Source organism: Spea bombifrons, chromosome 3 (assembly GCF_027358695.1).
Source record: "Spea bombifrons isolate aSpeBom1 chromosome 3, aSpeBom1.2.pri, whole genome shotgun sequence".
Taxonomy (NCBI): Eukaryota; Metazoa; Chordata; class Amphibia; order Anura; family Pelobatidae; genus Spea; species Spea bombifrons.
In genome coordinates this window covers 34,227,205-34,241,519 of record NC_071089.1, presented here as the reverse complement: position 1 = coordinate 34,241,519, position 14,315 = coordinate 34,227,205, and the positions used below count along the sequence as shown (strand labels likewise).

Sequence of the window (14,315 nt, the reverse complement as noted above, 5' to 3'; positions counted from 1 at the left end):
AGCTGTCTTCCTTCCCACCTGAGGAACTGAAGAGAGGTTTCTTATGTTTCTTACCTCAAATAAGTTAATACAGTTAATGGAAAAGTTATGCATTCGGCTACCTTCAAATTCAAGTTTCAGTATCTATTGGTAAGTATAGATTAAAGTTAGTAAAAATCTATGTATTAAAGCCTACTTAATGTGTACACCATGTGGAGAGGTATCTTAAATTCCTTTTCTTAGCATCTGTAATATTATTCCTCCCCATTATGTTATGTCTGCCCTGTTGTTACATTGCTGATTGATCTTGATTAGTTCAAGCAGCCTTTGTAGGGGAAATTGATTTCCGATCTCAGCTTCCACGAGGTGAATAAATCTCCAAGTTTTATGTAGTTTTCATTAATAAACTTAGTTATGCTAAATGCCATGACAACAACCATTCCCCTTTAAATAAGGATTTTTATAACTACGGCAGCATGTACCAAGATGTCTTCCTCCGGCTTGTTAACTCATTTACTACAGTAGGGGACATAATTAGATAATAGAGGGGAAGTCAAATAGTGTATCAATAAGATGAAAGACGTCAAGTTTTGAATGCACTCATCCGGTTCTGATAAGCCTGAATTGACCAGTGATCACATCTTTCTCATCTGGGGGATGCTCACACCGGGAGCCGTTCAGTCTGGCCGGCCTCACTGATGATTAAACACCAGCTTGAAAATGCGATTTTATGAGAGGCAGCCATTCCAAACCTATCCCCAGTATAGGGTAAGCTCTAACACAAAAACATGAAATGCCTTTAACATAACAATTTGGGTTGGTATTTTAAGTCATAAAATAAGCAATAACTTATTAATAGTAATATAATGATATATTTTTCCGTAACAAAACCAACATTCCTTAAAGCTTCAGCTAGATCCGTGTTATGAAATATATTCTATGCTAAATGGGAAATACAGAATTGGGATGCTATTGGGCTCTATTAACTAAAGCATACGTTTATACACGAGTTTGCATTATGAATAGTTAACCACGTGATCTTAATCATATATAAAAAAAAAACAATAAGCCTATCCATGCCTGCTTTTATGTCACATGAGATTTAACGAATTTTAGGTACATTTTTACATGATGAAATAATTATTTCTGGTCATAAGAAACATAGTAGGTATGTTTCTTATGGACTATTAAGTTAAAGGCGTCAATAATGGCACAGCAGATGGAACAGCACCTTTACAGCTATGGACCTATTATACGATTATAAATACTTAATCATATTTACACTTTTGAAATAAATTGCAGTTGATATGGTAGACCAAAAATTAAGTATTCTGCTGTCACTCTAAAGCTATTACTACGTTAAACCTGAAGACACTGTCATGGAAATGGTAGATGTTACATTCATTGCCTTCTAGATTTTGGCAAATGAGGTCGTTAATAGGAATCGTTTATTATTCGCAAACTGAATTAACTAAAGTACCAATGAATATATTTATTAAGGTAAAACTAGAATCAAATTGGATCAAATGTGATTAGATGCTATACTAGACCTGCCATTATATTTCACCAAATATAAAAAAACACAAAGTTACACTGGTAAGAATAACATTATTATGCAAAGGAGGGGACTTACTTGATAAGGGTATAGAGTGACACCATTGGTTCTTGACAACGACCAGGTTCCATCAAGGTACTGATGAGCTTGTATAGCTACAGAATTCAAAACATTTCCATTGCTGGGACTTGTGGCCATCTGAAGGCTCGCCTTGGCCTGGTGTGATGGGGATCCATTTTTCTTGTCTTGACCATTGGCTATCCCCAGACTGTTGGGTTTGCCTGCATGCTTGCTGCCCATTAAGCCAGGAAAGCTTGATGTTGTGTAAGGATTTGGCATATATACCCAATCCCTTGGCTGAAGGTTTCCCATATGCCTTTGGCCCACCAAGGCTGGAATATTAGAGTGACCTGGTGGAGATCCCGGAGAAGCAGCATCATATTGTTCAACATTGGCTGACTGTTCCAAGGATGTCACCATTTGAATCGCTTCCTGTTTGAGCTGGTTCAGGTGCGTGGCACATATATCACATCGGTTGTCTCTGTCATTCCAGGACTTTCTGATGGTGTTTGGTACTTGCAGCTTGTCATGTATTCCCGTAGTGAGAGATGGATCCTAAAAGGATAAAGGACCACATTAAAATCATATTCATTTATCGTCGATAAATAAGATAAAAATGCTTAAAACATCTGAAAAACATATAGTATTTTATTTCTTCATCATACTCCTTCTCACTTATAAATCTGAGCCACAGATAGAAATAAACCCATCAAAATAGAATAAATGGTCAGGATAATATGCAGATAAACAATCGGTTAAAAGTAGAGGTAGTTAATATATTTGCTGTGACACTGAATTATATTCCCATAATGTGGATAGTCAACTGCTGGCTTCTTGGTATGAATTGTTTTTGCATTTCATTCTATTGTAATCCGTCACCAATTAGTTAGGAGACAGTGAAAGATCCATACAACACAGATGATAGAGTGCATCTCTCAGTGAGGTCTGTAGGTATGTCAATGACTCCGAAAGCCGGTACAGGCAATCACTGACATGCAATCCATTCTAGATGAAAAGGGAGGTACTATAGGAAAAGATAGATTGTCATATATCCTTATACAACCCTAGGGTTTGCGGTGATATTATAAGTAGCCAAAAAAATGTTTAAGATTGAATCATATTGCTTTGAAAAATATTTTTTTCATTGTGGGTTCAATTCTACTCTACTCTATTGAAACAACCCTAAATCCAAAACTCTCGTGATTGTCAACGTATTATTTATTGGAGGCATCTCAGCTGGGGAATAAAAACAAATGTCAGAGAATCCATTCAATGTCAAGAAGAAACAGACAAATATTCTTTCAACCCCCTTCTTTATGTCGGCATCTCACAAGATGCTTTGTGAAACAGAGAGCTACTTAATGAATGCTGGGCTAAAAGCAGCAGGATATAAGTGCCCCCCCAGTGCTAATCAGTAAGTTTAGGCTAACCCAACCTCCCTACTGGGATGTCAGTTGAATAGGTTAAGTGTTGACAGGCCACGGAGGGCCTCAGCCCCTTGACTTGTGTGGTCTGGGGAGGTTTAAGATTACATACCACATAAATATTTCCCAAATGACTTCAACAACAATAACAGGAAGGATGGAAAAGGCATAAATGGTTTGTAGTTGTAGCCTAGCCAGTGACCTTAGCATTGTCCTCATATCAATGATACTGGTGCTAAGGTTACAGGTGAGCTGAAAGACCTAAGTATCCGAAGACTAATGGTTCTTTTAATCTGTTGTAGATCAGATAAGTAGCTCCAGACTCACAGACTACTTCACCAACCATACTGTTAAAATTGTTCTGCTATGTTGCACATGTACTGGTTGATACATCCAAAGCATCCACACTAAGATCGACACAGAGGTTCTCTGCTCATATGAGCAGAATTTGGGTAAATTCCCTGGCACAGTAATATACTATATCTACTGCAGACATTTTGCATTGTACAGTGAGGGGTTCTGTGTAAAAAGGTTGCAAACACATGAAGCCAATGTAACATGTACATTCTCCGTTATGGATGCGCAGTATATGCATATCTAGGATGCAACCCATTTTATGGTATAATTTACCCTCTTTTTGGAGATTGGAGCACCCACAATTTGGCATTTTTTTCCTGTTTATACTGCTACGACCGTTTTACACATATCCCAATGTATCTAAAGAGCCATGACTAAGACATGTTCCATTGGTACCTCCATGAAGCATCTTGCATTCATTAGTCTCCAACAGGCAATCACAACTCGCTTGACACAATTGAAAGCAACATTTTAATATCCTATTAGTCAGAGCTCACCCTGCAGTGCCCCATACAGTTTTAGAACAATTATCTAAATTATCATAGCTGCTTAAACCCACTGAGGTCTGAGAGGAGGGGGTAACGTGCTGCACAGATCTCTATAATGCAGAGAATTAACCCTCTGTGTGCAACAGAGGGAGGCAGTGACAATATCCCAATGTGGGATTCAGGCAGTTAAAAAAAGGCTAAATTTAATCCTACTGTGACAGGTGCAAGTGCTTACTTACTAATACGACATTACTCATATATACAAAGCATTTCTGCCAATTAAATATCTTTGGCCCTGTTGATTTGAAAAGACTTTTACCTTGCTAAAAAATGACTTAATTTACAAAATAAATATTAATGCAAACACAGGAAAGTTGAAATTCAAAGTGTTATATTTCAATTTCCAACTTATGGAAGTGCTGATTTGAAGGAAGATCAACTTTTCTTTCTTATCAGAAAAGGAGAAACGTTATGGTAAGATGGGCTTTATGATATAAGAAAAATGGGGAACTTCCCAGGGTAGGCTTTCCAGGGTCCCTCTCTTCTGGAGGAGTGGTTTTGTGAAGGGTGGAGCTAGCTGGGCATATGGGCGGTGCTATCACCAATCTTTGGGGGCCATGCACCACTTCCTTGTCCAGAGAAAGAAGAGACTAGGGAAACCAGGGCTTCACCTGTTGAGTCCCCATGTATGAATATAAACCTTCCTAGCAATAACTAAGATGGTTGATAATATGGATACAATTTTATTTTTGGTTAAGTTGTTGAAATTGCTCAATAAATGTTTCATCCGCATCATTAAACTGGTGTTCAACATATATGTTTTTTAGAATTAATATGAAAGAATGCTGAAACATCACATTTTATGAATATATAATGTCCACTATAGTTGCTAAGACCGTTTGTAAGAACCAGCACTAGCTGTCTCCATGATCACTCAATTGTCTCACCTCTCAATTCACCCAGGAGCACATGGTGTCAAAAGGGACAGAGAGATAGGGTTTCCCAAAAGGAAATGTTGCTCCAAAGCAGTAACACTTAGAAAGTGTGTACTTATCATTAGATGGTGTTTTTGAAGCCCCTTCATTAAGACATCAAGTTGCACTTGGCATTTCTGTGTGTCTCTGGGCCATATATCAAATATTTTTTCCTTACAGGTTACTGACAAACTAAGGATCATGTTTTTTAATGCCACAGCACCAGATTAATATTATTATTTAATTCATATTAAACCATAATTACCCTGTTTCTAATTTAGTGTACCTACACAAAAGTATTGTATATATAACTCACCATTTATAAGAAATAAAAAGTATGAAACACATTTTTTGAAAACTATTTTAAAAAAGTTTTCATCTTTGAATACAAACTTGTAGATGAAGAAACAGTTCCTAAAAATATAGTGATTATAAAAATATCTCATAAACCTCTGATTATTATCAAATTCTGTAATAATAATATAAGTGAAACCCTTTTTTGCAATTACAGAGTGACCCTGTTCCTGTAATAGTTGTCACAGAACATAAAAAGCACTGTTAAAAGCAAATAGTTATGTAAAAAAAACACATTGATTCCACTATGTACTTCTGTTCCCCTTTATATAGCACCAGCTGTGGTACAGATATTTTATTAGGCCTAAAACTTTAAAACCTTCAAAACCTTAAAACTCATGTCCTAGATACAGCTCAGTTCATTAGTTAATTAAGGCTATTTTCCATACTATTTGTTTGGACTATGGCCATCGTTGTCATTCTCTATAGTTATTTAAAGAAATGGATGGTGCCATATTTCCAACTATCTTATATTTTTTTTCTGGTTATGACTGCCAGAAACTGAAAGGAATGACTTAGAAGGGAGATAAACAAAGTGTTCTAGAAATTGAGAAAGCAGTAGGAACATAGTTAATGACAGTGTCTAGTGGATGCTTTGTCTACATTGCAACTTTTGTAGACGGATGTCTTTTGTTGGAATGTTGATGGTAGTAAAGTTGACAGGAGTGTGTAAGTGACAAGAAATAATAGTTGCTTGACCTTTGAATGTCTGAAGGACAGACAGCTCACTACAGATTTGAGATAGTCAGTGGAAAACAATCTACTCCTGTGGGTGTAAATTGGTACATTCTATCATATTCTATCTAGCCCCCTGCTGCTTTATAAGAATTCTACCTACACTTTTATATAAAAATCCAGATATTACATCTCTTCATAGGAGGAGCAGTTTATGTTTCCCCCCCATATAATTTGGTGCGATCAAAATAATTGAGTCAGATTTTTCCTCTAAATGTCAGAGAAAACAATATATATATATTGGGAATAATATAACATTGTTTTTTTTTTCCCCACACGTTGGTGAAATTATTCCGTTTCACAAGTTATATACAAACTAATACTTAACCTGGTGAAGAGAGAAGATCATGCTAACACTATATCATATTCAGTCTTCCACTTGTAGGACTTTTATTTAGTTAGGTAACACAGGAAATGGGTCACACTTGACTGAAAGGAGATATGTTTTTGTTTTTTTTGAAAAATAACTTAATTTATATAGTTATAGACATGAACTATATATTATTTAGGAAGTACTGTTGATTTATTGGTACCTCACACCATCTAGAACAACATATAAAGTCACGAGCCTTAGCTACAGAGCCAAACACCAAACACCACTGTAGCCCTGTTCTTCAAATATTATCCTAACCACCCCCTCTGCCAACTTCTTGCTTCTTTACTCAACTGTTATCATTTGTCCCACTCATCTGTTCATGCTTTCACTTGTCTTGTCTTTTTCTGCCATAGTCTAACCTAGGGGTAGTAGAAGTATTATTAAACACTCATCCACAGACACCAGACAAGCCAGAAGGCTTGTTTTTCCCTCAGAAATCTGATGGTGCTTACCACAACCACAAAGAATTCTGGGTAGATGCATGCAAATAAGGCTAACAATTATCACCTTTGCCTCCATATATATCCACTTTATACATGGATCTCTTGAAAGTAATTGCCCGCTGTACAAGACAGCCTTTAGACAAAACTCAGGAAGAGGTGCAATAGCCAGATCACCACTCATGGACAGCTGTTTCGTCCTTAATGGGACTCGTCAGCATGAGGTTGTGATACTGGCTTAATAGTTGAGGCTTGGGGTAGCCAAGAAATACCATTACATAAGTTATGGTGGGTAAAGGTGAAGGAAACCCTTCCTATTCATTCAATCCTTAAACAGTCATCAAAACGTACCTGTTCAGATAAGTTTAAAATCCACCCTCTTAATGCCCACAACCTGCATTCTGAAAGAAGCCATATGTTCTCCCCACCTTTGAGATTTCCAGATCACTGACTTCTCCATGTGACCTTCTCAACAATCAAATCATCCTCTCGCATGCAGTCCCTTACCTTCTGTTGCATTCCCCAAAACCGCCTAATAGATTCTAAAGAAAAGGGCCCTCTTCTCATTCTGTTCCATCATGTTTGTGTTCATGTTATGGCTAATTTGTATATGCTTTCCGTAACCTTAGGCCATACCATTACCTCCTAAAAGAAGTAGTCCAAACAATCATTGGAACATTTTCCCACCAATACACAGGGGATAAAGTTATCTGAGGACATCTTAGAATTTATCCTGTCTCTGTAATTTGCTTTTTGTTACATGTAAGTGGATAGAAAAGGGTCTTAGTATCCCCAGAATTATATCCCCACCATTTGCAAGGTGGGGATATAATATATATATATATATATATATAAGGATATTTTTAATAGGGTCCACCATAAATATAAATAAAAAAGCCCTTTGCTGTGCAGCCCAAGGCCAAAGTTAAAAAAATCAGTTTAGTATGCAAAGGAGCATTTTGGCCCACCAAAACATAATGAACCTATGTAATAATGCCAATTCTTCTTCCATGATGTAATAGTGCTATGATATCTGCTGGTGCTCTAAAAATAAAATGTAGTAATAATCATATGAAAACTAACTACTATACTTAATCTACAAGAATATAGATTTCCAAATGTTACCAAATTTTAAGGTGGAAAAATGTCAACTTTCTAATATAATATATGAACTACAATGTAACTCTTAACATGGGACACATGGGATACTCTTACAAAAATATGCAAAGCTATCAGTATCGCTACTGTTGGCAAGTAAATCAGACTAACATACTGTATGTATGAAGACAGTCCCAATTATTAGAATTCTGTTTATTTTTCTGCAATCCATAATGTTGTTAAGTGCTTGGGATATATATCCGATATAGCTTGAAATGTTTGCTAATGCTCTCTTGGGCTGCTTTTGGCAAAACAATGATGTTAAATAAATTATCCTGATGATATATGTTTAAAGTTCACCCTATTAGTTTCAATGAATGCTGTTGTAAGGCAATCCATCATTTGTAAATCAACAATATATTTCATAAACAGTGTTCTGGGTTTGGCAACAAGCCCACCGGTTCTAATTTTAGCACTGGTTTTGGTGGGAGTCTGTTTTAGCCAAATTTGGGATTATATTGTAAAACAATGCTGTCTTTGTTTGTTACAGGTCATGATTTTGCTTAATTGTTCTGCACTCAAAAACATACGAAGCAGAGTCAGACATACTGGGTGATAAATAAAATTGCAGTAGACAGACAGACTTAACAGGGTCATTGAGGCAATTCAGTTAGAAGACTAATTACTATAATAAACATTGCCATCTCTTACCAGGATCATTGGACACAGCTCTGGACTGGTCCCATGAGGGGAAGCACATTTTGACCCTACTTTAAAAATTGCTATTTTATTCCAAGAGCTTTAATCCAAGGGGCCCAAAGGCATGTTTACATCAGGGCAGTAAGTCAAAATCGTAATGTGCTTACATGGTACATGTGGCAAACTTGAAAAAATTATTAAAAGGAACAACAGCTGAACTACTAAGACTAGTCCAGCCATGATCATGCCATGAAGTAGTCCTTTTCCAACCGATTTACTGGTGGCCCAGTAGTGTATCATAATTTCATTTCTCCAGCTGTCAGGCTCCCAGACCTTCCCCTCACTCCTTCTTCCCGCAGCGTCCACCACATGGTGCACCCCCACTCCTTCGTGGCCTCCTGCGTCGTTCGCTGCGCCGCCACTCCGTTGCTGCCATTCTGTGGCGGGGTAGGCCGCATCCCCGACCCACAGGCACCGCCATGCTGGGGACCGCGGGGGGGAAGCGGTGGAGATAGGGGAGGCTGAGAGAGGCTGGCAATCCCTTAGGGGAATTGCACAGCACTACTGGTGAGGGCGGGAGTACCTGGGAGCCAGAGGGAAGGGCTCTACCTGTGGACCAATATAAAAACTCTGCACACCCCTCAGTCAGTGCTTAGTTATTGAGCCCTCTTGTTAGCTTTGCTCTGCTCAGACCCAGTCCTTTCCGTGTTCAGCTTATGCCACTTGATAGACCTCCCGGCACCCGACTTTGGCATCGTTTCTGGACTTTGTGTTTCTCTCCTATCCTGAGCCGGCTCGTTACCTGTTGTTGCACCATTGCTGCCTGCCCTGATTCATCTCCCGGACTTGGCTTTGGAACTTGGCCTCCTGCTTGGTCACCCTGCGCTACGCTCTCAACCAGTCCTGCTAGAAGCCGACACAAGCTCTGTTGCCTGCTTTTTTGTGTCTGCAGAGTTAAGATAAGAAAACTATAATATTCAGACTGTTATCAAGAACGTATTTTTAGGTGCACCTGAACGAACCTAAGAGGTGCAAAAGTTGCTAATACTTCCTTCACTATGAGTAGATCCCTTGTTGTTGAGTATGACAGATGGAGCAACAGACCAAAGGGGGCTTTCTTTTTCAGTAGTAAAATCCTCCTCACCCTACAAATACACTGATATAGACCCTTGAACTGGATAGAATACACTGATTTAATGAAGCTTTGTTTTCCAATCCATGTCAAATATGCAGAGATTCAAAACCAGTACGAAAAGGCTTGGCAAGACATTTTGGCCACTACAAAGTGTGTAACAGCATTATCTGACAATGTGCTTTGAGCTGATATGTGAATGGTAAAGAATGCATGAATACAGAATCTAAACAATCACAAAATCCCACTATAAGACATCTCCATTTTTTGTCAGCTGTGCTAGTTTTCAGCTGTTCCTATTCTTTATCAAATCATACAGCATATGGAATCACTTTACTTAACAATCATCTTTAATTAGATTATTAGCAAGTGTATTAAGTGTAAAGATATAAATATTTAGGCACATTAAGATTTACAAATGAAGAATACATATTGTTAGTGCATTGTTCAACCTGTATAGGAAGAAACTACTTACCGCCCCCTCCCGTATATGGTCCTGTTTTTGCCTGCTTCAAGCAGTCAATCAGTGCCAAGAAAGTGCTCCCACTGAAATCAACGGGAGCACTTTCTGCGTATGTGCGCCTCTCATCTTGTTAGGTCCTGTGGCCAATATAATAAACTTGTAATTGAGCCGGCAAAGAAACACAATGGGTGTAAGGTGGGCACGTGTCCCAGATTGCCTTGGACAGTCCCGCAATGGAACTTTATGTCCCAAGCCTCAGACAGGCTTTTCAACTCTCCTGATTGGCTCAGAGTTTAGAAGACTCTCCTGATTGTTTAACTCCCTCCTTCACACCTGTGTGTGTTACTTGGTGTATGTGTAATGTTTTGTAATAGAGGGGATACTTCTCTGAAATTGCTAATATCTGGTAATAGAGGGGTAAATCCCCTGAAACTATGGCCAAAATTCAATAGTATAGCTTCTCTGGTGGCGCTTAGTGGCCTTTGTGAAGTCTTCATAGTTATGTTATTGAACATTATGTCAAACAGGTCAGTTTTCTGTTAAATTTAATATTAAACTTGATTAATGACTCCAGTGTCCGATTTGGGTATGTGATGGAGATACTAATAATTAAAGGTATAATTCGGAAATAATAACAGTACAATACCCTATTATCCTGTATCCTAGGAGAGCATAAAGAAATAGTACATTGCACATCTCTGTTCCCCTTTGCTTAACGGCTAATTATCCGTAAGACTTTTTAAAGTTTAATAACTCTGGTAGCTTACTCAAGCCTTAATTAGTCTAGATCAAAAGCAGTGTGTGCTGTACTGGAACACTATTACGGATGCTTAGGGACTTGTGATCATTCCAAAGCATGTCTTTATTAGTTGTTAAGGGCTTCCTTGCATTGACGATACCCATTCACTGAACCTAGTGACACAAATTAAAATAGAATTTAGACCATTTAATTTACTGTTTTATTTACATAAAAGGTCTATAGCAAGAGGTTAACAGGTATCTTTAGTTCAATGAAAGCTGATGGCCTTCATCCAGTTGTACGTAGAAGCAACATCCTACCTATTGTTATTTTGTCCAATGTTATTACATGAAACAACCAAAATATCTGGGCTGAGGATGGCTAATAGCAAGAAAATGCTTAAACTTAAGAGGAATCATTTTGCAGTGACTTGGAATCTAACTAAATCATATTAATATACTATTTTCCACTGTCTACATTAATAGAGTCAAATATTACAATAAAGGTTATTTATATAACATTAAAATGGACAATATACAAAAAAAGCAACATCAATATACGTTAAGGCATGATGGTACAGATGGAGAAGGGAAGGGGGTCCTACAAGCTTACAATCTATATGAAATATGAAACATCTATCATCTGGAGTAAGATTATGAAATGTCAGAGAAATGCCTATATGTTTCAGGGGGGGGGTCACACCTAATGGTGGAGTAATTACAGCCTTATAGACAGTCTTACTGACAAGTACAGGTCCATACCTACATTCAGAGCTTGATAGTGTGTGAAAGGGCTGATTTACCGCTATCTGAATACGGTTTAGTAAACTGTTATTAGAACCATTTGGTTGCTCACATTAACAACTCACAATGATGAGCTATTAAAGGGTTAATACGGGAGATATGTTCACAATAGTCCCAGATGAGAATAGTGAAGCTGATCCAGCTAGTTGCATGGACAGGATAATTGAGAGAAAGGCAGACTCTAGATTAAAGCATTGCACTAAACACTAGATTACAGAGAATCCAACATTCAGAAGAATAAATACATATCATTTGGAGAAGAAATTTGTAGAGAAAAAAGTGTAAGAAATGCGTAAATTGTCATTGAAATATTACATGCCCCTACGGACATTTCTAAATCGGTTCTGCATTGTGCAGCAGTGCAGAATTTCAAGAGCATGCCTAGCTGTGCTGGTATATAATTGCGAGGGACGGTAAGACTCCCAGCAGAAACCAGTAGTGATGGATGATAAATTACCTGTTCTGAAGCTGCAAATTTATCTTCTTGACAGCTATGTCTGCATAGAGGTTACCACTACCTCCATGAATCCTTGAACTGGGCAATAAAAGACACAGCAGCTCCTGATGCCTCCTTAATTTAAACTAAAGAAATCACTTTGTACTTTTAACTGCTTTAAAGGGGAAGTCCCACGGAAGAAATGTTTTTCTCCTTGAACATAAAAAGTGTTGTATACAGTAATGTAAGTCAGCACGGACAAAAACAAAATAGTTTTATTTCCTTTTTTTCCCAATAAACCTCCTTTATCTGCACCCCTGGAGGCTGCCATTGTTGTCAGCCCAGTGATATTTTCGGTGACTTCCCAGCTTAAATGCCACACTGAGCTGATTTGTTTATGCTAATGAAGTCTGTTCCCCCATAGACTTTAATTACTCAGATGACCTGTCTGGCTGATTAAGACAGAGCCATTCTGTTGTTTAGAACACTGCAGTGCAATAAGGAGTCAGGATGCTTGTCTAGTGGCCTTGTTTAGATAATGGCTTTAGACCACATACAAATGGCTAATATACCTCATCACACTTACATCATCAGACAGCCCCTGGCCTTAAAGTGCCAAGGCTGCCTTGTCATTGCTAGTCCAGCCCTGCCTCATGGCACCAAAAATGCAACATTTTCGGCATTAGATACAACTCTAAATATTACATTCTTTCAAATTTTATACTACTCAACACAAAGGGATGCGCACCTCCCAACTGTCGTTGAATAGTCACTGATCTAGTGACAGATTTTTGGTCACTATACTACCGTCCTGGGTAGCTGTCCCATTGTTCAGCTTTGGCAAGCAGTGGAGAGCATGGGTCAATTGCAGAGATCCTCTGGTCTACCCTGACCGGCCCAGGCAGGTGAAAAATCATTGGAGGTAAGTGATCTCTATTGCAGTGGCCTTTTTGCGACGTTAGCAGCCCCACCCCCATGGCGGTACCCCTCCTTGCCTCTAACAATAGTGCCCCAATTTGGACCCCTGAAATGCTGGGGTTATGTTACTTGAAATACAATCTTTTGGTGAGCCTTGAAGTTTTTGGTTTATTCATTAAAGCAGGATAGTTGCATCAACTAAATGGAAGAGGTATCTATCCTGAACACAGTGTATACAAACACATACTAGTGCAACAAGGGACTTGTGATGAAATCCTCATTCCTCAAGTTTTAAACAGTTTCCATTGGCAAAGAAAAACAGAAAAACCCCATTCAGCACATAACTCTTCAGGTTGATATGGTCTTAAGGACTTATTTTTATTTTTTATACTGTTAACAACATATATTAAACATCAGGTAATCACAAGGATCAGGATACATTTTTAAGACTTACAACAGGAAGAAATGATTTATTTTTGCCGCCAAATTCTATGTTTCTAAATCAAAGAATACATTCCCAAAACATTTGTTATGGGCCATTTTGTTAAGAATATTTTTTTCACATGTTTTTAGAATTAAATCAAAGAATTGGACCATTATCAAGATAGCTGATATGAATCTCCCTCGCTGTATATATTTCATGGTCGGTATAACTGCGAGGAGGTGTCGACAATTGAAATGATAGAGATTTGAGGCTAACCAAAGCAAAACAAACGGATTTATTCCAATCCACAAGAATTTAGGAAATGAATGTCATCCAATAATCTCTGAATGAGAGTGCTTTATGGGATAAAGGTCAACTGTACCAGGAGTTGAATTATTGAAAAATTGAGGAAAAGACTGAAAGTTGAAATATGCCAGAAATCCTTGAACTTCCTTTCTGAGCCTCAAATATAAAGTTAAGATTTCTACAATGTTTAAGTTGAGATATGTCCTATTAAATCACTCTGCAGTTTAGTTGCTCTAGATTGGAAAGTGGACTGGGTATGAGTATAAAATATTTCTTAATATATTCCTAACAAAGTGCTACATGGCCAATCAGGTGTCTTACATGCTGCATCCTATATGTCATCTGCAAGAGACAAGATTCAATAGTCTGAACTTTATATTTAAGCACTGTATTAAGCATGATCCATCTGACATCTGTTACCAGCTACTAACAACTGAAACTGTGCGGAATATGATGACACTATATAAAACAATAAATAATAATAATAATAATAATTGGGGGACTTTATGATTAAACAAGTTATGGATTAATTGTAGAGAATCAGCAGAAATATAT

General features: G+C 37.8%; 1 protein-coding gene across 1 annotated transcript in view; it reads right to left on the bottom strand.

Annotated features, from left to right (window-relative positions):
- The window catches only part of KIF26B (kinesin family member 26B), a 155,498-nt gene that overhangs the window by 102,404 nt on the left and 38,779 nt on the right, over positions 1 to 14,315 (bottom strand). The window contains exon 3 of the mRNA XM_053458789.1: positions 1,613 to 2,149. Within this exon, the coding sequence (XP_053314764.1) occupies positions 1,613 to 2,149 (537 nt within the window). The remainder of the gene's footprint in view (positions 1 to 1,612; positions 2,150 to 14,315) is intronic.